This window comes from Phycodurus eques, chromosome 10 (genome assembly GCF_024500275.1).
Source record: "Phycodurus eques isolate BA_2022a chromosome 10, UOR_Pequ_1.1, whole genome shotgun sequence".
NCBI classification, from domain to species: Eukaryota; Metazoa; Chordata; class Actinopteri; order Syngnathiformes; family Syngnathidae; genus Phycodurus; species Phycodurus eques.
This window is the reverse complement of record NC_084534.1, coordinates 21880843-21906838: the sequence shown is the minus strand read 5'-3', so window position 1 is coordinate 21906838 and position 25996 is coordinate 21880843. Positions and strand designations below refer to the sequence as shown.

At 41.2% G+C, this 25996-nt stretch overlaps 2 protein-coding genes across 2 annotated transcripts; both read left to right on the top strand.

Moving 5' to 3' along the window:
• The first annotated feature begins 10664 nt into the window (after nucleotides 1-10664).
• Nucleotides 10665-20705, top strand: LOC133408682 (von Willebrand factor A domain-containing protein 1-like). The gene is made up of 5 exons (XM_061687818.1): nucleotides 10665-10915; nucleotides 14780-15313; nucleotides 15443-15721; nucleotides 16990-17265; nucleotides 18734-20705. The coding sequence occupies exons 1-5, from the start codon at nucleotides 10825-10827 to the stop codon at nucleotides 19006-19008; spliced, it is 1455 nt and encodes a 484-aa protein (XP_061543802.1). The 5' UTR covers nucleotides 10665-10824; the 3' UTR covers nucleotides 19009-20705.
• Nucleotides 20706-21649: 944 nt separating this feature from the next.
• On the top strand, nucleotides 21650-24843 carry fndc10 (fibronectin type III domain containing 10). The gene is made up of 2 exons (XM_061687988.1): nucleotides 21650-21822; nucleotides 21952-24843. The coding sequence occupies exon 2, from the start codon at nucleotides 22064-22066 to the stop codon at nucleotides 22925-22927; it is 864 nt and encodes a 287-aa protein (XP_061543972.1). The 5' UTR covers nucleotides 21650-21822; nucleotides 21952-22063; the 3' UTR covers nucleotides 22928-24843.
• Nucleotides 24844-25996: the final 1153 nt, after the last annotated feature.

Here is a 25996-nt window from a genome sequence, read left to right as displayed (position 1 = left end):
CTAAAGACTTTTAATTACTGCGATGGACATCTCCTCTTTATATGGTCTATTTAAAGACACTCATTCAATTCGCTATTGCCTTGCCGGTTGGGTTTGGTGCGGGATGTGGGAAGCGACAAAGACGGCTGGCGCGAGACAGCCACATCCAACGTGAACCTTAAACGAATAGCGACTGTCTCGCTCGCCTCGTCTCTAACGGTCATAAGTGGTGTGTATGGCAGAATCAGAATCATCTTTATTTGCCAGGTATGTCAAAAAGGAAGCAGGGAATTTGTCTCCGGCAGTTGGAGCCGCTCTAGTACGATAACAGACAGCCATTTGACAGAAAATACTTTTGCGACATAAAAACACAGTACGGAGAGTCACTGAGCAATGAAAGGTTACCAGTAATGTGGTAATGCTGATACATGTTTTTTTTTTGACAATTGTGCAAATGATGCAGAGTCCGCTGGCAATTTAGAGCAGTTTGAAATGACTAATAGAGCAATAGTCTGGTATAGTGACCATTGTGCAAATGGCGCAGAGACTTCTCAAGCTCATGAGTGGCCAGTATTGGTCAACGACAGATATGCAAATAGTGCCGAGTGGCGAGAGTGCTCCAGTGAGTGCATGAATAATGTATAATTGGCCCGAAAGAGATGTGACAACAATCTCAAGACAAAATTGGCGGCATGTTACAATGGAAGTTAACTGTTTCAGAAGTTAATGGCAAGAGAGAAGAAGCTGTTGGAATGTCTGCCAGTTTTATTTTGCATTGTTCGATAGTGCCTACCCGAGGGAAGGAGCTGGAAAAGGTGGTGACCAGGATGTGACGGGTCCAAGAGGATTTTGCATGCTCTTGTGTGAATCGAAAGAAGGGTGTTTGTCTACAATATGTGTACATGTAAATGGACAGACAGATGTTTACACAGAGTCTGTACGATCGTGTGAGATTGTGACCTTAGCATACCATAGAAAAGTATACAGTCACCCTGAAAGCACTTTGAAGCCAAGTTAATATTGCAAACAACTTAGTTGGTACTTTGCAATCTTCATTTATTTAACAGTTTGAGATGTCCTCTTGGTGATGCACCGAGCCGAGTCATCCATTTTGAGGCTACCGAGATGACAGAGAAAGGTTACGAAAGTCAGCATATTCTCAACAACAAATGCTCCCATTCCTGAATGAGTGCTGGCGCAGATGTATTTCTTATTGCTCCTACGGTAACGTTAATTTCGAGCTGGCCGCACAATATATGACTTGCCTCATAACAACGTTGTCTCGTCTGTGCGCTCGGGCTCTGCTGCTTTATGAAGCACTCAAGCTGAATCTATAAGCCAATTACAGCTCTCGATTCATTTCCCGCTTGTGCACTGCCATACACATGTCCACATATACGCATTGTCAGATGTTTATTATGGCCACTACAATTTCCCCTTGTACACCCTCTCTACCTTCCATTTACAGCCTCGTTGTGCTTAATTAGCGCTCCCCCAGGGAGAAAAGTATCTTATTGATTGTTCGTCCAGATTCCTCTGCTTCCTTGTGGTAACATCCTATCTTCATGATGGCGCCATCCACGGGGGATTCTGCTGCAAGGTTTACATGTTTGCCTTTAACAGAATTCCTCGAGTGATCATTTAGCGTGAAATTAACAACACAGTCTTGCTCGGAATGAGTCGCGATTGCTTGAGTGGTTTCCTGACGTGGTAATGGAAGAGCAGAGCACATGATGTAAATATGGGATTTTAAATTACATCTTTTTCTCTTTTTCACAAAACAAAATGAACATACGGTATGTGGGTAGCCACCTAACATCATGATATTAGACTTTATTTAGGGCTAACTCAGTCAGCATTTGATTACATTTACTAGATTAAATTCGTCAATTAATTGTAATATTTTTATATGAATTGATATGTAGGAAAATAGTAAGGAAATAGTGTTTTTTAATCGTAATTTTTATATAGTTTTAACAGTACAAAAAATAATTAGAAGAAAATACAATTCATTAGTTCAATGCTTCTATACACAACCAACTAGGTTATTATCATTAAGAGTTCCTCCATTAGTTGCAGACAAATGGTGCACTCCAATTTGCCTCGGTTGCCCCAAGAGACGATTAATCAACAAATGAGGTCGTGAATATTTTGCCCATCCCTAATTAATTCTTAATAAAGGCTCCTAAATGTGGTTTCCTTTGTTACTGTCTCATCCTATTTAAATCCAAGAAACCAGCTGTACATGGATATTTTCTTGTATGGGATCTAATTGAATGTATTAAAAGAATTGTACTAGGAAATGTTCACACTCACTGGACACTTCATAAGATACACTGTCATAATACCACAAGTAGATAAGAATACTGTTTATTGAAAAAAAAAAAATCACAAGTGCAGGGTTATCATATTAATCAACAGTTAAATTAAGACGGTGTCAATCAAAACTCAGTACAGCGTTGCCTTGAAATATGAGTTTAAGGTGTTCCGTGACTATGCTCGTAAATTAAAACACTCTCAAAAATCATCTTTTTGCATTGAAATGAATGGAAATGCCATTCATCTATTCCAGCCTCCCCCCCAAAAAAAATATTGTAATGTGTTTTCGAAAAATAGCACTCTACAATATTGTACTTTGTAAAACAACAACAACAACATACAGTTAGGACATAATTAAATAAAATGTATGGATGGTTTTTGCCACTTTTTAAAAAAAAACTTTGCGGTGTAACAAAAGACAGACCAAGTAAACTGAAGTTATATTAGTCATTTTTTTCCACAAAGGATAAAGAATATATGCTTGTGAGTATTATAATACAAGTATTATCTTTTCATTTGCGTTGCTCCACTGTTTGTGTTCAAATATCTGTTCGACCGAACGACGGCTCGTATCTCAAAAAACCCATAGGTCGGGTCACTCTTAAGTCAAGGCAGCACTGCATTTTTATCTTTGTAAAGGCAGAACTTTGGAAACACATTTTGCATTGGATCGTAATCGATTCAGTGTGTCAGTGAACAGAAAAACTGTGTTGAGTTTGCTCAGAAATGTGTACCTTTATTTTTATTTTTATTTTATTTTGATCTCTTTGCCTTCAGGTGACCACTGTACATTTGTTTCCGAATTAAGGTGTGAACACAGAGGCGTTGAGTCTGGCTCTCATCATCACCCAACAGAGATAAGAAGGAAAAATAGCGAGCTCCCACTAAGACTTATCATCTTCACCCTTTTTTCCAGTTTCTGGCTCATTAATCTCATTTCAGTTCACGGCTTAACAGTTGGGCTCATTGCGGGATACCGCAGGTCCTTCCTATTTTCTCACATCTAAAATCCATTTTCCATGTTCCACTTCTATCTCATCACAACCTATTGCCTGTGCTGCTAGCATGAAAAGAGGAATCAAGGCAGGCTATTCATTAACCCTGCTTCCAACCTCTACAAAACACCATTCAGGAAAGCAAAGCACGGTAACACATTGGGTCATTCAGGCCGTTAGACACTCAATGCAATTGAGAAATCATATTCACCCAAGGTCTAAAGGACCAACTGTCTTGATAATCTTCTTTTATTACATCAGTAATTAAAGCAGTTTTTCCCCTCTCTTCTGTGTGATCATGAGTTCCATCCATCCAATTCTTTATATACTGTAGCCCAAAGCATTCATATCTACGGCCAATTCTGACAAGTGTAATTTTCATATCAATAAAGCATCCTGCAACCTCTGAAGTTGAACAATTCAGCAGTGAAAAGAAATTGGGATTTTCCATCCATCCATCTTCTTTACCGCTTCTCCTCACTAGGGTCGCGGGTGTGCTGGAGCCTATCCCATAGCCTATCTGCGGGCGGGAGGCGGGGTACACCCTGAACTGGTCGCCAGCCAATCGCAGTCCAAGTTAGAACTTTTTACATTCAACATTCATCATGGCAGCATCCATCATCATTCAAGGGGTGAGCCCATTTTTTTGAAAGCACTTTAAGCTGTCAATGTTTAGTTTTTTTAAAACTGAGGAGCATTGTTCCTTTCTGTCCCCACTGCGTTCATCAGTGGGTCAGAGTCCACCGATCGTCTCGTCTCTTGGACGACTGCTGACGTGAGGAGCTGAAGTGGCGACATGTTCGACTGATCCTTGCGCACACAGTCGCGCTGAGCGAAATAAAAATGAAGTTGTTGAAGCACAGAAGCTATAAAAGGTCACGGGGGAGTAAGGGAGAAGGCGGGGAGGTCACATAAAGTGAATGCAGAATTTGAAATGAGGTAAATATACAGTAAACCTTCCTGCAACAACAATAGGTACACATGCTAATGAGATCAAATACAAGACCTTCTGCCTTCAAACTTTACAACTGCAAATTTCTCCAAATACTGCAAAGCGTCTTTTATCATCCCCTGGTCCCCAACTTGTGTGATTATTGCTTTAGTCAGCACCAAAGAGCCAACTGTGTATATGTGTTGCTCCCTTAGTTTACTTGCAAAGTCAGCACAGCACACTGGAACGAATCAATGCAATGGCACAACTGGAAATATTTATTTATGATCCCCCTTAAGCTGCCATCACCATCCCTGATGCAGTATTTGAATAAAAGCACACTCACGTAAACATCGAAATGTCAGAATATGGGTGCAAATGTCTGAGGCTCACTGACAGGCCTAAACAGGACAGATGGTTGAAATGCAGTAGTAATGGATGCGACGAATGAAAATAGCTAAATATGAACTGTGAATGGAAAAGACCTTCAATTGGTCTCAGTCTTGATAAGATGCCATGAACTGTACATTAACGTAGCTTGGGCAACAACTAAAATGGGAGCACAGGCGACCATTAAACGGAGGCGCATGTCTCAAAGTGAGTCCCTGTCGCGGCGGGACAAGTTTTAAAGTAATCATTAAAATGGAATTGGAGGCATAAGATGGCGGCAGAGAGGGTTACGTTTTCAAAAGATAATTTTAATAATATTCTATTGTCAGGTCATACAGACAGTTTTAACATAAACATGAAAAAAGTGTTTTTATTTATTTTTATTATTTTTTTTACTGTACCTTTAAATGGTGGCAGGTGTGTGCTGACTCCCATTCAAGTTGAGTTTGAATGGGATTGATGAATTGTGAAAACATTCCCGCTGATAAGAGGGTGTGCACACTTGTGCAACTACATTATCTCAATTGTTGATTTTTTTTTTTTCCCTCCCGAAAATTTGAAAGTTCAAATTGAGTTGTACAGGTTACAGATCACATTCATGATGGAAACATGTTTGAAAAATGTTTTACAGCATCGTCGTTTTTTATCACAAAAACCTGACATTTGAACTTACTGTATAATACTAGAATATTATTTGCATTCTGGTAGTCAGTTTCAAATGGAAGGTGCAATCAAAATGGTCCAACACAAGCATACTGAGTGGAAATGTGCACCTCACGGCAAGGTCGTTTTTAGAATTGTGCTCACATGTCCTGAAAAGCTGAATCGATTGGTCACAGGTCACAGTCGACGCGTGTAACACGACTGCGACATCATATTTCCTTTGGGTCCACACGAAGGTGGCGTAACGATGTATTTCCAGCGATGAAAATATATCAGTGGTATTTAACAACACTTAATTCATAGTTCGTATCTAGTTCATCTTTACGGGCATTTAATGTTTTATTGTGCCCTCTGGCGACCTATAAATTTTACATTTGCTTATTTATTAATATGAATTGAACTCGCAGAGACTTGAATTCTACAGCTGTTTAATGTTGTAGCTCAAAGGGTACACACACACACATCAGAATCACTAAATATTACATTTGTGCTGATCTTCCAGTCTTTGTAAATGCTGCAGTTTGAGGGGAAATTAGCCACACCGTGATTTTGTCCCTGCTGCCAAACTACTTTGATACATTGCTGAGTGGAATGACTCACGACAGTCGATTTAGGATTCAGAGATGTGCCGAGTCTAGCCTTTAAAGAATTTGCTTGACATTCAAAAGTTCTTAAAGATATCATAATGACGATCAATCAGGCTGCTATAGCCAAGGCACGTATTTTGCGTAAGAAAAAAGTCAGGGCACACAAACAAAAATGTCACCAAAAAAAACCTGCCGTCTAGCGGAAGACCATTTAATTGTTCTGCCTGTCACATTATGCCACTGGAATAGATAGATTAACAAATACACATTATTTGTAGTTAATAATTAATCATTTTCAGATGTATGTAAAATAAGGAAAATCACGAATAAAAGGCTCTCCTCCGAGCTGCAGCACTGTGTGGGCGTGTCCGCTGAAGGCGCTGGAGACAAGCCCTTCACCTGTCAATCAAATATGTTCGTTCGTATGTTCTGTGCTCAAGTGTCTGGACTTAGCTACTGGCTGAAAAACATGTGCTGCTGGGGTTATAGTTAATAAACAGTTAACTTTGCCGTGTCTGCGTTATGTGGGGGACCCACACACAACAACTCTGGGCGAGACGTTGCCGTATTAAAAGACCCCGCCACGGTTAGGCGAGTTCTTTAGCTCCTTAGCTCGGTAGCTCGTGGGCTAGCGAACGTAATAAACAGTTAACTTTCCCTTAAGTGTCTCTGTAGTGTGGCTCTACACCCGGCACATGGAGCAAGGCTGTGGAATATTGGACGGAGACAATGACGGTCCACGCGAGCACTAGCGGCTAACGCGTACTAGCCTAGCTGCTAGTAGAAGGCCGCGTCGCAGTCGAGCCGTCCAACTCGCCGTCAGCTCACTGCGTGAGCCGCGTACAGAGATAAATAACACAAAAATAACACAATAACACAATATCAAATAACACAAAAAGCTTCAGCAAAGATGCATTTTTCGGGTTGTAGGCATTGATGTCTAACTGCACAATGTCGTTGTGATAGAAATGCCCAAAGCTATTATAGTAACTCGCAATTCCGGCAAATTGCCATACTTAACTAAAAAAGTTATATAGTTGTTATACTGCACAGTTTACTGTATATAGTGTGGTAGAGTTGACACATGCTACTCCCTGATGACATCACGAGACCCCATTTAAGCCCCGCCCCAGAAATCCGGCCAGCTGAGAAGGTGAAAAAGAGTTTTAAACTCGTTCTCAACAATTCAGTGCTATCCTTTTTCTCAGTCTTTGCACGTTTTCAACACTTACCTTCAAACATATTTAATGTACTTAGAAACAAAACATGAAAATGACTTCAGTGCGACTTGAAGTAAAATAGTTTTTTTAAATGTCACACCTGACGATCTCTCACGACACAGTAACCACGGCACAGTGGTTGCTAAAGGTTAAAGCTAACATGCGTTTATGAAGTTGGGTTTCAACTGTTTTTTTGTTTTTGTTTTGCTTGTTTTTGCAGAACAAGTACGGAGGAAAAACACATGTAACATCTCATCTTTGTAAAAACAAGACACGATGTTGGCTGTACATGTTTGTCCCTGCAAACAGGAAGACAAAGTTTCACAAACTCTCCCTCATTGGGAAATTCCACTTTTCTAACTGAGCTACAGTCTGTGATGCGGCAAGCCCAGACACGCAGCAGACAGATGTCTACAAACACACACACACACACACACACACACACACACACACACACTTCAGGAGAGATGGCTGCATCTGTACTCATCTGTGTAAACAGTCAAGTCAAATGCTACGTAAATTGTTTTCCTCAGCCCGTCACTTCAAAGTTGCGTTTGAGGGTTTTCCTTGCCACCAACACTCAGCATGTAAACACTCCACAACATGGAACATATGCATAATAATAACATTCAGTAAGGGAATTTCCTGAAAGCTGGCATGCTTCGTGTCCAGCAGGTTCTCGGTTTACGATAGCACCGACACAGTTTCGGGGTTCTGAACGTCACGCAACGAACTAGTTTCCGTGACGAGATGAGAATGCACTTTTCCAGTGAACCGACACATATTCGTCGGTCGGTATTTGCAAATTCGCCTATTTGATTTTTGCGGGGAACCTATCCTACATTATTTGCTGAAAAACTCACCTACGAGCTTTTTTATGCTCTGGTCACGACCATGTCGAGTATAAAAAATATTGCTTTGGCGCCATCTTGTTACATCTTGGTGACCAGCAACTATTGAGTGAGGGGAGGAGCTTCATTTCATCATGCCATAATCTTGTCCAGTAGAAGAAAGGGGGGGGGGGTAAGGAATTGCTTGTGGCATCTAAAGGCAATTACAAACCTTTTGGGATAGGCATCGGTTACTTGCGCGTTTTCCTTTCATTGTACTTACTGTTTTTCATTTGATTGGTTGAAACTAGATCGCCTAGAAGTGTTTTTCATGCAAATATATACTGTGATAACAAAGAGAAAAAGAACAAGCAGGAACTGATGATAGTTGCAGTAGAGGCCTGGCGGAACGTCACCAGGGATGAAATCCAACGTCTGGTGATGTCTACACGTTCCAGACTTTAGCTTGTAATTGACTGCAAAGGATTTGCAACCTTTTGATTCATGATTGTTAATTTGTCCCATGACTTGTGGTCCCTTCAAAAGTGGTAGGCATTTATGCAAACTGCTGTTATTCCTACATCATTCACCTGATTTGTAAATAAACTGAAAAATAAAAACTCAAAGGTGATTGGACAAATGTTCGGTTTTACACATTGACCGTGAAACACTCGGTCAGACCAAGATCACAGTAAGAAGCTGAATGACATATTTCCACTTCTTTGAATGAGGAATATTGTCTAATATTGCTCCATTCAGATAACACCACTGCTATGCTTGTGTCTTTTTCCATTTTCCAAACAACGTCCAAACCAAGTCGCCCTAAAACAAGTTGATTGGTTTTGTCATTTGAACAAGCCTATTCAAGTACTCCCAAAATTGTGATGGAATACTGTTGCACTGCTAAGCTGTTGTGACACCAAATCATGTACCAAATAAAAGCAGACAGCTGACAGCACGTTCATCGGGAGTCATATTAATTAGCGTGACTCCCCAGCAGCAGCACGGCTCATCAACACGGTGTTGATAAAATGCGTATTCATCACCCATCCTGCACACTTCCGTCAACACAAAATAAAATATTCCTTTTACATTTCTCCTTTTTAAAGGTTGCAGAGTGAGCATGGGCACACTTGCTGCACAATTAGAGATGAATGGATGAAAAATAAAAGGGTCCTAATCTATCTTGCATTAATGACTCATAAAGTTGGAGAAATGTCTGGATGATTTTGAGAGGGATAAAATTGGCAGACTGTGAGCAAGATTTTTTTATTTTTTTTAAACCGTGTATCAACAGATTCCAGCACTCATTTGTGTTATCATTTCATCAGCCTGCCTCCTTTTACCCAGCATGCACCTCTCTCCCTGTCTGGAGGCTCCTTAGCAAGAAATGTGATGAAAACTCAGATAATATGCTGTTACGTATATGGTGCTATTTTCAATTCGTTTTTTTACAGTACAAAATGTTCTGAGTCATTTGGTTTTCCAAATGACTCTAATTGTAAAACAATATATATTTTTTTTATACCAGGCATCATGAGGCTATAGTGGGGAATTTTTTTAACACCAGCTCGTGGTTTTAGACTGGCACAAGAGCAGTGCGTTCACAAAAAAAATCAATTCCACTGTTCTCTTAAATAAGGGAATATTTTGCTCCTTAAAATCTGTTGGGTCATCGTTAATGCTCCCTGAATTACGTTCCGCCTTGTAAATCCACAAGATGTCAATCAGTCAAAATCTCAACCGCTGTTGACTTAACTTCTCTCTATTTTCTTCTTTTTTTACATCGAGTTGCCATCTGCGGAGGTTGAAAAAAAAGTAACAAGCCTATTTTGACAAAGTTAGGCGTAGAAATTATATAGGTATCTGTTTTCAAATGTAGGGAGTAAAAGTAAAAAGTCATAAGAAAAGTCAATTCTCAAATAGCTGCAGTCCCTGAAAATGTGTACATTAAATGACAATTTGCAATTTAAAACAAAAACAAAAACATCACTTTTGGTTATGTTCGTTAAAACCATCAGGATGACCGAACAGTAGTGCATTATTAAAAAGATCTTTGAAAAAATAAATAAAACATCTCTATCTGACCCCGTCTTGTACCTCTAATAAGATTTTCAAACCACCATGCAGTAGGAAAAAACAACCTATCCCAGACAGAAGGCGAGGTGTCAATCATTCGTGTGCACAATCATAGTGGGAAAGGTAATAGCTGAGCCATTACTTTGCGTTTCAAGAGCTTTGACGGAATATTTAATATTTACACCACCTCTAAACCATTCGGAAACTACGGAAGCGTATTGCATTCACTTGGATTAAAAAAAAAAACCCACACAAAAAAAACTCCTGTTTTAATGAGTAATTTTTCTTCGGGCTTTGTTTTTTAAATATTTTTTTCTGTTTTTTTTGACAAATTGTTTTTCTCAGTTTTTCTGACAAATTTTTTTCCACCGGTTTTTCTGGCTAATTGTTTTCCAAGTTATCGGACACATCGAACCTGAGAACTGCAAGCGGCTCTGCGGATGACCGGCTTATTTAGTTTGATTTTTTTTCCCCTTTTTTTTTTTTTTTTTTTGCCCAGCGGTAACTGAGCGTGTCATCTGTCCCGCGTGACGCCCCTGTTCGTAATACTTGTGCAATGCCATTGTATTATTAATAGTGGGGCGTTACCACAGAGCACTTTGAGATCTGCTCATTATTTGCTCATTAGACGTGTAATGAATCACTTGTGTGCCCGCGGGCGTTAAGTGCCTGTTACATGTTGGAGCAGCGAGACTAAAACTTGAAATGATGATGTGACTTCCTGGAGGAGGAGGATGAGGAGGAGGAGAAGGAGGAAGGTTACTCCGAGCATTGCTAATCAACATTTCCACACACATTGAGGAGAAGAGTTATGCCGCGCGTGACCATCTTATGAGGATGAAGACTATTTGGCCCGCTTGCGTTTTTCTGTGGGCGACGTTGCAGCGCGGCATCTTGCAGGTTGTTGAATTACCTGACTCAGGTGAGAGAGACGGCGAAACGCACGCGCGATCGTATCGACACTCACGATAGACATCCTTCAGGCCGAGAGTTGCTATTTTCGTTCATTTTATTCCAGCAGCGCAAAAGTCATTCCACTCGACTGCCAGTTCATTAGGTACACCTGCACAATGACACTGGCAGAGAGGCCTGGGTTCAACCGTGCAGTTTCGTTTTATATTCAAAAGTAATGACACTTTGATTCAACACGCATTGTCATTTGCATTGGCTGCTGAACTCCCCAAAAAAACAATTACAAACCCCCCCCCCCCAAAAAAACAGCATCCGTTTTTGTAATGTTTTTTAATAAGACAAATTGTACAGTACTGTGTAAAATTGTCCCTTTATCAGAAATACAGGACTGTCATAAGAAAATACAATGTAAGGAATGAAACCGTTTTTGCTCCCTTTTTAGTTTCAATTTAACTCGACATTGTGCTGCTCCTTTTGGTGTGTACACTTTGGCCACCTGGGGGCGATATAATATCGGCATACTGAGAGGTGGTCCAACCTCCTCAAGAAGCGTAGTAATATCAATCGTACTTTGCAGAAGATAAAGAATATATCCCTGCGAGTATTACAAAATCATCTGTCTGCAGTGCATACTCTCGGTTCGGCAACACCGGATTCATCTCATCGCTGATATTTTTTATTTGTATTTTTTTTGCTATTCAATGTTATTTTTATGCTATTCAACAACAACAAAATGCTTATGATGATGTTGCTGCAGGGTTAAGTAATGACCATGACCAAATTATGACAACCAAAGGCAGATTGGACCTTTTAATGGATTGCTTCCGTCCATCTTTATACTTTGCACACTTTTAAATGAATGATTCTCCAAAGGTACAATGCAAGGAAGTTATTAATAATACAGTATATCAACCGCAGGCTACTGCATGCTTCACTTCCTTCTATAACAAACAGCATTTTTTCCCCTCCACCCACACTCTTTGTTACTTTCAGACTTATTTTGAGAAATAGCTCCGTCACCTCATGGCTGAGAAACTCGAAAAGTGGTGCTGTGAGACTTTAAAAGCAGAATAATTTGTTACTTGTCTAGTGCGCTACTTTGCTCTGATGTTAGTGGAGGGAGGTTGTCCCCTGTTATTACTCATTGCTGTTTTTTTAATGTATTTTAAATCTGGTAATGTGTGCTAATGCAGGCTTGTCTACAGACTGAGTCAAAACAACTACCTATAAAACCTCTACATTTCCTTTTAACAATGGCAGTTGACTATTAGGGGTTGAACGGATTAGTCGATTTGTCGACTGGCGGACGAGTAGACTTACGACTCTGCATCAACATTTAAAGCTTGAAGTCGACTAATCCCTCGTCATGTTTTTTTTTCATCTCATCTTCCAATTGATACAATTTCAGAGGACCTTTGACTCACGCCTCCACTGCCATTGCCGGACATAAACGCTCCACGAAGGAGCGAAATGTCCAACCATCAAGGCAACGGGCAGTCGTCATACATCTGCGTGGGTCAAAGAGCATGAAAATAAGATGGTGGTAGAAGAGCTAGCTTCGGCTATACTGATCGCCACTTGTCTTAAAATACTCATACTTGCAGGACCGCGGGAATGTTATGTCCAATAATGTGCGGGCAACTGTCAACAACGGTCACATGCCAAATATGCAAGACTATCCTCAATCATAATAAAAGCGAAACACAAACTGAAAAAGAGAAATGCTTAATTTTTTTGGAGCCTGGCTACGATGTCCCGTCTTACAACACGCCATGAAGTAGCTACGAGTATGGAAAACACCAATAACAACAACTACATTCAACATAATCGCGAGACGTATTTTGGGCTCGTCAAAACGTGTCTTTACTTGAAACTGGTCTGGGCTGCAAAAAAGGTGGGCAACTGCTCTACTGTGCTGAAAAAATATAAATGACATAATCAATTAATATAGTTTGATTTTACGTTCTTCACATTATATACCGAGTATACAGTACAAATGACCACAAAGTCCAATAGACGTACTATAACATCTCGTAGAAAGTCTTCCAGCAGAGTAGAAGATGTAAGAGCTGCTGGGTGGTGGGTTATGATGGCAAGGCGTCCCAACATTTTTGTCCATCCAGTGAAAATTTCCTGCATCTCTAGCATTCGCAGATGACATGCTCAGATTTCACCTCTGTTTTGGATGAATGCAAAGATGCGACATTTCATTCAAGCATCTCCAAGAAGAGTCAGTCTAACCCTCATCAGCTCATGTGTTTTGTCTCTGTCTCGTTGTATTTTCACTCAGCTTCTTCTTTCAAGGTATCTAAAGGTATTTGTTTTACGAGCATTTGTCTGCTCGTTCTTCACTCTTTTCCGGTGGCTTTTTTTCCCCCTTTAAAAGATTCATGATTGTGGGCAAGTACTGCAATAAAATATTTCTTTGGTTCTGCTGAGACTTCACAAATGGGAGATGCAGAATGCACAAATACACACACGCCACGCTGAAAGAATTGGGCAGTTGCGGTTCTAAAATCCTTTGAAATCTGAACTATGAATATGAAAAAGTGATCAATATCTTTAGCTTTTATTTCCTAGTATTTAAATCTTCACCTGATACACAGTTGAAGATTCTGTAACACCTTTTGTCTGAACCCAGACATTTTACATGTAAGCGCAAGTATTGGAACGTGTGACTGGCGTGTGTTTTGTTTCCCGGGTGTGTCCTGTTACTGTCCTGTCTACTACTATAATCCAACTATTTGGAATGTCCTGAAGACGAAATAAACCACTCGTGTACTAAGTAACAGACGTCGAATGGGTAGACCAGCAGCAGTTGATAACAGAAACATTGCCAGCGCGAAGAAAGAAAGAGCCTAAAACAACTGTTAATGACATCAGCAACAACCCCAAGAGGGCAGGAGTGAAAGCAGTCCAAAAGTACAGAGGCTACACCTGAAAATGCAAACCACTCATTGCATGAACACTAGGAAGGACCGACTGGAATTTGCCAAAAAGTGCAAAGATGAGCCTAAAAATCTTTGGTGGAAACTTTTATGGGCAGACAAGACATGGAAACTCATCTGTGAAACTCACTGGAGGTCATGTCCCAGCTTGGGCTTGCATGGCATCTTCTGAGACTGTTATCACTCATTAATCTTCACTGATAAACAACATGAAGGCAGCAGCAAAATAAAATCTGAAGTCTACAGAAACATTTTGTCTGCCAATTTAAAGCAAGATGCAGCCAACTGATGAGGAGAGCTTTGACTATGTAGCACGATAATGACCCAGACAACAGAGGAGGTCATCTGGAGCAAGAAATGGAATGTTTTAGACTTTTCTAGTCAATCTCCAGACGTAAACTCTATAGAACATGGATTTTTCCTGCTAAAAAGGAGACAGAAGGGGGTAAACCCCTCCTCTCCATAAAAACAACAACAACCACAACAATAACTGAAAGAAGCTACAATGAAAGCCTGGAAAACGCATCACAAAAGAAGAATCCAAATGTTTGGTGGTGTCAAAGTATCGCCAGAGAGGACAATCAGGAAAGTGATGATTTCCACAAGTTCCAGACTTCAAACAGTCATTCACTGCAAAGGATTACTCATGGTTACATTTTATATCGAAATATATGACGTGTATGTGCTATCCATAGTACCTCTAAATAGGTTACAAGTGCAATACCCAAAGTTCTATTTTACATGTACAATTATTCAGGTGCAATATACAGTATCTCGGCATTGCTCACAAAAGTATCAAATTGTGACCAAGATCATCATCAAACATATTTTGATTTCAAAACAATTTGTATTGGTGAAACCCAATTACTCACACTGGGACTCCTCCAAACTGAAGTAGTGTTTGCCGTATTCTGTCTTCTGTTCAGTGTGGAACTGCTGTGAGGGCGACATTCTCGTATTGCTGGACTCGTCAGGAAGCGTGGCCAACTACGAGTTCTCACGCATGCTGGGCTTCACCGCCAAGCTTCTTCGGCCCTTCTCGCTAGCCCGCGGCCACGTGAGGGTCGGGCTGCTGCAGGTGGGGACCGCCCCGAACCTGGAGTTCGGCCTGGATGTGCACAGCGAGCAAAGAAGTCTGCAGAAAGCTTTTCTCGGCGTCGCACAGCTGCAGGGGAGCACCAACACCGAGGCGGCGCTACGGGTAGCCCAGCGGCTCCTGACGGAGACGCGCGTGCCGAAGGTTCTGCTCTGGCTGACCGATGGCGTGGAGCTGGGGAAGGTGGACGAGCCCATAGCACAACTGAAGGCGCAAGGGGTGTCTGTGTTGATTGTGTCCACTGTGCACGGCGACTACCAGGTCTTGCAGCGTGCGGTCTCCCCTCCTCTGGAGTCCCACCTGTACTCTGTGGACATGGACAACATTGACATCATCACAGAGGAAATGAGAGCGGCCATTATCAGTATGTGTGAATTATGTTTGGTACCTGGGCCCAGTGGCGGCTGGTGTAGTTTTCTCCATTTATCTGTCTGGATAAAGCAATACAATTTGTTGATGATTTCCAACAACTTTTTGTTCATCTTAACTGTAGGAATCATTCGAGCAGAGCGACTCCGTGCCACTGACGTCACGTCGCGCGGCGCTGTACTGCAGTGGCGCCCTGTTTTAAGCACACTAAGCGGTTACTACGAGCTGTGGTATAACACCGTTGGGAATGCACACGCAGAGGCAAGACGCATTCTCCCGGGACAAACCAGCTCGGTGGCGCTGACCGAACTGCAACCCCAGACCACCTATTCCGCCTTCTTGCGGCCAGAGTCCAACCAGAGGCTTTTCAACACCCTCACTGTGAGCTTCACCACGCTTCCAGGTGAGAATGTTATCATTGCGTGAATGCTACAGCACAATGATGTGATCACCTGAAAATTGTAGTGCTACACGTGTCAAAGTCCAACAAAATCTGTTCTGTGTCACTGGCTGGCTTCCTAGTTTTTCTCATTTAAAAACAAAGGAAAGGGAATTCAATAAGTAACTTGATCACATTCCTAACTCAAACAAGCATGATAGAGAATAACCACCATGTAATGACACTACTGTAAATAAATTAGGAAAGTGCCTCATCCTTTGAAGAAAAGATGTAAATGTATTTTTGGAATGAATAAATGTACTTCCGACAGCATGCGTACTTCTTGTCAGTGTGTAATAGATAGACTAAACACAGTAAAAACGTACAGTGGTGCCTTAAGTTACAAACAAACAAAAAACACCAATAAACCCTTATCTCAAATCATGTACCCCCTTTGAAATGAATGCAAATGTCGTTCATTCATTCATATTGCAGCGACTCCCGTAAAAAAAAAAAAATTTTTTTTTTAATTAAAAAAATACCACTCTATAACATGGTACTTTATAAAAACATACAGTAAATGACAAAGTCCAATAAAATGTAAAGAATTAAACAGTTTTTGACACATTTTTTACTTCAATTCAATGGACATCGTGCTGGTCCCTCTGGTGTGCGCATCTTGGCCACCTGGAGGCAGCATTATACAGACATACAGCATGGATATACATGGAAATATCACAGCTCCTCAATAAGCTGCAGGAATATTAGGCGTTTTTCGCAGAGGATAAAGAAAACATGCCGGTGAGTATTGTTATATATTATATCTAAATGAATTGCTCCACCGTTTGTGTTCAAATATCTGTTGCTTAACACAATTGTTAGGAAAGAGAAATATCAACATGCACCACTTTATTTCAATAAATCTCTGCCAGTGTTTACATTTCTACAACATTTGCAGAAAATCGCAATGTCCCATCACTGGTGAGCTATTTTTAGAGCAGGCCGGTGGGCTACTCATGTGGTCTTTTGTGGTTTGTATTTAATTTTCAAATTCAAAACATTTGCATTTAAGCTTTAAGAACTGTTTGTTTTTAAATATGTACTTAACTAGGATTTAATTTTTTTAAATTTCCCAGTGCAATATTTCAAAATTGTATTCATGTATTTATTTAGCTTGATGGCATCCCCAGTTTCTGCAGTATTTGCAATTTACACTTTAAGATGTTTCTCTGAGATGCTTATTTCATTCCTTCTCATGATTATCATGTTATCTTTCCCTATAACACCTTCAGATCTTTTAAGCCCGGCAGTGGTCTCGGTGTCCGAATCCGGCGCCCGTCAGACACGAGTCAGCTGGGGTCCCCTGCAGCCCGCTTTGGTTGCGAGATACACCGTGGAGTACGGAGTCATTCCAAGCGGCGCGGTCTCCAGTGTAATGGCACAGAGCCACCAGAACTCCACTGTGCTCACCAACCTGGAGCCAGGAACTCAGTACCTTGTCACAGTCAGTGCCTTGTACAAGAACGGAAAAGAAAGAGCCATGTCTGTGAAAGCATGCACTCAAGAAGGTGTGTAAAGGTGTCATCTTGCTTGTATCTTTTTTTTTTTTTTTTTTAAAAGATAACCTTTATTTCTGATCATAATGTCACTGACCACTTTTCCATCGAGCGTCACACTTGATTTTCCCATGGTACAGCACAGTTTGAGTAGGCCAGGTGTGGCTGTATCAGCTATGTAAACAGTGAGACATCAAAAGCAGCGTGACATAGTGTAACTCGGCAAGAAAGCAAACAAAGAACAGGAAGACAATGCAGAAAACGGAAAACTGTTGTCCTTGAAAGATGTACAGTATTTTATGTTCATCTTTTTTGGTTGTTTAGGACAAGAAGACAAGCTTTGTATCATTTTTATGTTTAAAAAACACAAAACAGCAGCTGGTGAGCGAGTGGTTAGCATGTCTGCCTCCCAGTTCCGACATTCAGGTTCGGATCTCAGCTGCGGCTTTCTTGTGTGGAGTTTTCATGTTCTGCTTTTACTCCACCTTCCTCCCACATTCCAAAAACATGCATCAGAGTTTAACTGAAGATTCTAAATAGTCCATAGGTGTAGGACCGCAGCTATTGGATATTTATTCTACCGATTATCCCATTGGATAAAAATGGATTTTGTTTTATTGCACAACAAAAATAGTTCATGTGCGATGCCGGTATTTTTTGGGGATCGCTGTTCCAAACATATCTGTGACTTTGTGTGTGTGTGTGTGTGTGTGTGTGTGTGTGTGTGTGGCTTTAAAAGGTGGGGTCTGACCTTGTGAGTGACGTGGGAGTCAGCAAATGGGAGTGTAAAGGTGGCTCTTGTTAGCAAGTTAGCAGACAGCTACCAACTGGCTAACTGTTAGCCAATCTGTGTGAGTGTCGGCCATAGCAGCTTGCGTATGAATGTGCTTATTAAGTGTTTATTTTATTACGGTTTGTTCAGTAATGCGATTGAAAGTGCAGTGGCAGCTGTGTATATTCTTGGCCACTTGTGGGGTCATTACAATATGTTCTACCTAGCGGCGGTCGCCTATTAGTTAATACCGATACCTTGTTTTGGCCATCATAGACGTGCTATTTTGGACGTTAGCTAGTTCTGATTTGCAGTTGACACATCGAACTGTGTTATCTTCCTTTTTTCAGTGTGAAATGCTCCCAAACTTTGGACATTCTTTTACGCACTTTGCTTCTGACTCACTGCCGTCGCGCTAACTTGTTTTCGACATGGATTTGTGCATGAGTCTGCAGTAACATAGGTGTGAATGTGAGTATGGATGGTTTGTCTGTATTTGTCTTAAATTAAAGATTGACTGGGGGTGTACCCAGCCTCTCACCCAAAGTCAGCTGGGCTAACTAGTCACTAGCTCCCCTGCAGCCCTGGTGAGGACAAGCGCTATCGAAAATGGATGGATGAATGATTAATGGATCAAGAAAAATGTTGTCAAACGCAAATTCCTAGTGTATTTACAGTGCTTTTTTTTTTTTTCTTCTTTTTCACCAGCACCAGCAGCGAGTCTGCCTGCCCTGTCAGATCTTCAGCTCAACCCAGCGGCGCACGAGGAGGTACAGGTAGAATGGAAGGCGCGACAGCAGGGCCTGACAGGATTCTGGCTCACCTGGGAGAAAGGGAACACCCACAGCTCTTCTTCCATATACCTGCCGCCGTCCTCACACTCAACGCGTCTCACACACCTTGCGCCGAGCAGCCGCGTGTGCGTGTCCCCCGTCTACAGCTCGGGCCGAGGAGAGGGCATATGCTGCACGACAGAGAAGTAAAGAGGTTATCGGAGCTTAAGGCCTCTTCAGTTGTTTTCTTCAGTTGTGTTGCGTTTTTTTGTTTATTTGCGGAAATGCAATATCCGTTTTCCTGGATTAACGAGAGAAGGCTGCAATCTAGCAGCCGGCAAACAATCTGCATTTGGAGTGCTGGAGGCACAAGATAATATGCAGGACTGAGTATTATTATTCTTTTTTTTTTTTTTTTTTTTATGAATTTCAGCCATAACATTACAACATGTTCAAGGCTGTGGCTTGCCAAATACAAAATGTTGATTACTATTATCCCTAACACTATCAATACATCATTTAATTTCCATCTCAGGACCAATCAAGTTTCATATTTAAATTGAATGATGAAAAATATCGTAGCAAATAAGAGTCAAGTTATTACTGGACTTGTTTGTGTCAAATTATACCTTTGTGCAGAACTATCTATCCATCCATTTTATCCATGCAAGCACACGGAGAGTATGCAAACTTCACACAGGCAAGCTGGAGCCCGGATTCATAAATTTGAGCATTTTTCATCTGAAGTGGATTTTGACCTACGAAAGCAAGTAAACTATAAAGATGATCATTGCAATTTTTTTCCCCCAGCGCTTAGTCTTTTATTTTTATGTATTTTTTGCCTAACACTTGCTGTTTTAAATCAAGCATGCAGAACATAAAACATCAACTAAAATGGTAAATGATATGGAAAATGTTAAAGTGAGTAGGCAGTCCGGAAAAGGCGTGTCTCGACTTTGAATTTGAAGAAGATTAATGAGTCTGTGTTTTGGAGGTGAGGCGGTAGTACGTTCCAAAGACGGGGGCCAGAGCGGCTGAAGGCTCTGTCCTCCACGGTGGACAGACGGGCAGAAGGGACGGTGAGGTGGATGGAGGACGAAGACCTGACAGAGCGGGAGGGTATGGCAACATGAAGGTCAGCAAGATTTGGCGGGGCGAGGTTAATTGATGGCCTTGAAGGTGCAGATCAGTATTTTATATTGGATTTGCATTGGACAGGGAGCTGGAGTGATGTGGTGAGTGGATGGGCTCGTTGTGATAATACGGGCGGCAGATATGATGACAAACAAGCTCTTTTATCAAACTCTTCCCATTTATAAATCAAGAAGAAATGTGTTTTTAAATGTTTGTTTTTTTTATCTTTTTTTTTTTTATCTTTATTTATAGTTCAGTTGTTCCTGTAAATGTTTTCTTTGGTTAAATGAAAGGACACGAGAGAAATATGTTCTGTTCGTAAATATTCTGGTATTTAAATTTCTAAGAATTCAGATGTTGGCACACAATACGGGATCATGATCAATTGTTATAAGCTCCTTTCCGTTCTGGTGTTTGGGTGGTTATGGCACCATCAAATGGCTGTTATTAGAAATTACAAAGAATGAACTGTTGTGTAAATTGCAGCATCCAGGGAAGATGCATTTTCATTCTGTACGCATAACTAGCTAGCTAACTGCACGCCGTAGTGATAGAAATGGGTAATAAATTAAAACCAAATTCCATCTATCCATCCATTTTCAATTATACTGACAATTGTATACAATAGCTGTTTAGATGATTTGGCACAAAGACACAAAAATAAAACTAACTAATAAAATTAGGATGCGGAATACTGTATGTTGCTTCTCCAAAACTGCGTCATCGTCATCAATGCTCCCTGGCTCCTCGAATAAATGTAATCCAAATCTTAACGGCATTTGACTTGACCTCTGTATTTCCATCATTTTTACACTGTGTTTTCATCCGTGGAGTTTGACAAAAAGTAACAAGCCTATTTTGTCAAAATAAGGATGAAGAAAGTACATATTTCTATTTCCAAATGTAACGTGTAGAAGTAAAAAGTAGTCCGAAAAATAAATACTCAAGTTAGGTACAGATACCTGTCAAATCTACTTAAGCCTTCCCTAACAGATGAAAATGTCACAACATTTGATTGCAGAACTCATTTCCAATCTTTCTTAATTCTCCTAATAATCCCCATTAGATAGCTGTGCATCAATTTATGCCAGTCACTCAGAGCCAGGATGATGCCATGAGATTTTTTCCTGATATAAATATGTGCCTTTGCTCAATAAAAGTTGGGACATAGGCCTGCCACAAATATACATAAAAAACACTTGAGTAATTGACACCACCCACGGCCCCACCCCCCCAAAAAAGAGATTTATAATTGCCTATAGATGCCACAAGATGGCGGCAAAGCTATACTTATGCAGTATATTATACCGTGCTTTGGCCTAAGCATAAAAACTGTGAAAAATCAGGAGAGGCTCCCCCCAAAAATTAGTGAATATGTGGGGGAACATTGTATTATTAAAACTATTCTATTGAATTACATCAAATTGTGAGAGTGTGAATGACAGTCAAGCTGAATTCCCTCTGAATGAAACAAATACACTCAAACTGCAAAATAGATATTCATAGTTGAACTCATATTTATTGCTTCAAAAACTGTGATATAATAAGTCATAAAGATTAATAAAATAAAAATTAATTAATAAAGACGTTGACTGTGTTGTTGTGAATGTGGGGGTGGGGGGGTCGGGTTGCTTAACGTCATTCCTACGCCCATGTGCTTTGGGGACTGGTTGGTTTTTTTTTTTTTGTTTTTTTTTTGCAACACTTGCGTGGGATTGTGACTCAGGCCGATTTGTTGATGGCCACTAATATTCCTGCACACGCACGCGTGCACTGTGCGGCGCGCGCCCCCCGCGTGCACCCGCCCACGGCGGACATCAGAGCGCGCACGACGGGGAGCGACAAGAGGAAGACGCGGCCGGCAGACCCACTGGCACCGTAACCCAGGAAGTAAGTGACGATCTTAAATGGCGAGGTGATCGATGACGCAACTTGGGCTGATTTGAAGTCTTTTTTTTTTTTTTTTTTACTCAAAGGGAGCTCCTCTCTATCTCTCTGCTTGTGTGATTTCTGTCGCAGATGCTTTATCCTAAGTGTCCTCGCCCGTGGACGCGCTTCCCTCCTCCACGCGGATGTTGAAGCAGAGCTGATCCGATTTTATGGCCGCCATCAGCACGTCCGACCAGAGGAGATGAGCGGCCAACAGCGGCCGTCGGTGCTCGCTTTAGCAGCACTGCTCTTCTGCACAGCCCAGCACAGGACTCATGGCAGCGGATCAGCATCAGCGTCGTCATTGGAGGTGACAGGCGGGGAGGATTCTGGGATGCAACGCAGGCGGCTCAACCATGACAACAGCAGTCAGGAAAGCAGGCCGTGGCAGAAATCGTCGAGCCGCGGCGACGCTTCGGCCGCGGCGTCGGTCAAGTGGAGCCCGGCGAGCGGGGGGTCATCAGCGCTGTGTGCCTACCAAGTCACGGAAGGGGGCATCGGGGGGCCGCTCTGCTTTCGACACATGTCGGTTGGGTTTAAGTGTCACAAGGGAGACTGCACATCAGCCATGTCTTCGGGGAGCCTGGTTGCGAATATTCTCGTCAATGGCAGCGTGCTACTACAGTGGGGTCGAGGGGGAGAGACAAACTCGTCGACAAACTCGTCGACAGGGGAAAATGCAAACAGTGTTTTTGGCGGCCGGCGCCACAGACCCGGAGGCTACGAGTTGAGCTGCCGGTGGAACGGCAGCTACACTCAGTTCGAGTGCGCCGGGGTCCGTCTCGGTTCCGGGTGCAGGGACTTCCTGTTGAGCGGGCTGCACGAGAACATCCCTTACCGCATCTGCCTGCGCTCCACGGTCCAGAGAGCAGACCACAGGGACTGCGTGGAGTTCACCCTGCCGCCGTCCGGGATGCAGGATATCGTGATCGCCATGACGACAGTCGGGGGTGCCATTTGCGTAATGTTGGTCATCATCTGCTTACTGGTGGCGTACATCACGGAAAACATCATGAGCCCCGCAACGCAGCACACATACTCTTACCGCACTCACTCACGCCACTGAGGTTCCCGGCCTAACCTTTGCACTGATGAGCGAACGCTTTAAGCATCCACCGTGACTGCATCTGACGTGACCTTCTCTCAACTGTTGTCCACGTAGCAACACCAGTGTGTGCTGCTATGCTACTGAAGCACAAGAGTGACTCTGACACAAATAAACCTTTCAACGTCTCCAAACAAGTGCTAAACCAAATTTCCTGATACTGTACAATGTAATCTCCAAAGTGGATTCAGTCCAATTTGATTCCAATTTGTTGTCATTTTAAAAACAATGTAATCCTGAGGTAATGCTTTAGGTCAGCAATCGCCGACATTTTTTTGCGCCACGGATGGGTTACATATAAAGACATACAGTATATTGACGGACCTTACGGATAAAATATACAATTCACGTTACGCCATTACGCTGAATGTAACTATCGGGCGCCGTTCCCATCTCGGGGTAATCTTTTGTCTTTTAAAAAAAACTCCCAAAGCTTGTCTTTCTTGCTTGGGTTCCTTGCGCCTAAGCAGTTTTGATAGCTTCATTGCCTCATTTGTGAGCCTGTCGTGACATATTTACTCATTTTTGTTAGCTTTTGTGCTTCCTTTTCCCCCCCTGTATCACGTGACCCGTTCTCACAGAGGCACAGGTGGATGCACCTAATTTTCAAACAGACTCTGATGATCAATAAAATATATATATTTTTTTGTTCAATTGCGCATCCCAGTATTGGTCCGTGTAGCGGTGGTTGGGGACCCCTGCTTTAGGTCGGTGTTTCGCAAACTTTAATTGAGCCAAGGCACCCATTTTACGTTGGAAAAATCTCACAGCACAATACCAAACAAAAGCACAAAAGTCCCAAAATGTCTAAATACGAAAATAATGATGATATTGTCTCAATTTACCAACAAATTTGCTTACTTAGCATGACATCTGAGCCGTTTTAATCGAATAGAGCTAAGATACTCACAGGAAGATTCTGTTTTAAGAACAGGTGGATACACGGGTTTATTGTACTTTCTGCCATCGAATGAAAGAGCATATAATTGTTCCTCCTGTCACTATATATTGCTGGTAAAGACAGATAAAGATATATTTGTAATCAATAATTGTCTGATAAATGAATTGAAACGGTATAATTCCTCATGGTTGGGAATCGCTGCTTTAGGTGACATTTCAACCAGGAAAGAGATTCATGTCCAGAATAACTGACCGAATGGCTAATTTGCATAATACACTCTCCGGGATACGCTCCCTTCTTCTTTTATTATTTTTGTACTGAGCAGCCACAACATACAGACGATATCGTATTACCGTGTTGCATATCCATCTCTGGTTCTATAGTCGACATCATACTTCACCTCGTTGCCATCACTGGTACCCTTTGTTGTGATAAAAATACAAAAGGGCCAAAGAAAACCCAAAATAGTCTTGTGGAATTCATCTTGAAGTCTTATGAATGACTTTAGAGGCATTTTGTCCCAAAAATGTAAGTAGAATTCCATATTTTTACAACCTGAGGGCATTCCACTTTGGACGTTCCACTGCACTGTACACTGAGTACATGGCGATCAACTCAACTGTTACGTTTAAGGTTTTGTCAGTGATTAATAGTTAATCTGTATACCGGCAGCAATATACAGCAATATAATTAATGAAATGCTTCAAATGTGTCCCATCAGCTGATGTTTTGTTCAACTTGCGCCGCACATAAGTGTCCAGATAACTTGTGTCCTTTCTGTAACAAAAACAAAACAAAAAAAACACACACAAAAAAAAGATACTGGAGGGAATTATGTGTGCCCATTAGACTAATTTTGTGGCATAGGTCTCCATATGTACACATTTGTATACCATTTGATAAAGGGCAATACAACCTCTAAATACTGTACCAAACTACATTACCCACTTGTGTCCTGCTGTCAGCCAGTAAAGTATCATGAGATTATTTATATTATTTGACTGTGTTTCTTTACTGACTGTGCACGAGAGATTGGCCATTTGGTCAATTTCACACTTACAAGATGACACTAAGAAAATGACCACAAGCATTGTTATGCAAATAAATATCCAAAAGAAAGCCGTATAACAGTATAAAAAGACTTTCGAATATGATTCAGTATATTATCAAAGTAGGAGAGGCTGAGACTGTTAGAACAGTTTTCTATATTACTCGTACATTGTGATCACAGTCAAGTGGATATATGTCTGCCTCACATTTCTGAGATTCAGGGTTAGAATTTCGGGTCTGGCTTTCCTTCTGTGGAATATATTCTACTTGATAGTAAAATGTATTGCGGGAGGGCATCAATTTATCATAACGAACAGCATACAACATTTTCAAACTTCTGTAGCAACCACATGCGTTTTCAACATGCAAAATAGCAGACATGTATTTACTTTCACCATGTAACAACTGACACACAGAATTAGGAAAACAAAAAAAATACAAAATAGAATAACAATAACAACAGAAATAAATATGATCCATCCATCCATTTTCTACATTCTTAATTCACATTAGAGACATGGGTGGGCTGGAGCCTATCCAAGCTGATTTAAAGATTGGATTTAACATACTGTCTACTCAGTTTCATATATGTCACCATCATATCATTAGCCTAATAGCATAATTGCCTAAATCATTTTTAATTTACTGTCATAATATCAATAAATGTGTTTGCTAATTTTTTTTTTTTTTTTTTATGTGCGTGTGTAGATACTCAGTCATCCAGGTCATAGTAATCCGCAAAGGTTGAAACAAGGCAACAAACTCATTTTGTTTGTTGAATTATTTATTTTTTTCCTAAAATGTTGAAAAAAATGATGTAGACTATGCTATTAGGCTAACGATGTGTATGGTTCTTTTGTGTATTTAATCAAATACAGGTTTTTTAAATTATGATGCGCGGTACAGAAATTATTTTCTTAATTTTTATACCAAATTATCAAACGTCAAACAAAATAAACAGAAGACCACGCGCGTCATACAGTGACGTCAGAAACGTGTAACGATTGGGCACGCCCTCCAATGACGTCACGGTAATAAATACTTTTCCAAGCACGGGGTTTCCGCCATTTTAACTTCCT

Coding starts and splice junctions, on each gene's coding strand:
- fndc10 (XM_061687988.1), top strand. CDS start 22,064: ATGAGCGGCCAACAGCGGCCGTCGGTGCTCGCTTTAGCAGCACTGCTC.
- LOC133408682 (XM_061687818.1), top strand. CDS start 10,825: ATGAGGATGAAGACTATTTGGCCCGCTTGCGTTTTTCTGTGGGCGACG. Junction 10,916..14,779: donor TGTTGAATTACCTGACTCAG/GTGAGAGAGACG, acceptor TCTTCTGTTCAG/TGTGGAACTGCTGTGAGGGC. Junction 15,314..15,442: donor AATGAGAGCGGCCATTATCA/GTATGTGTGAAT, acceptor TCTTAACTGTAG/GAATCATTCGAGCAGAGCGA.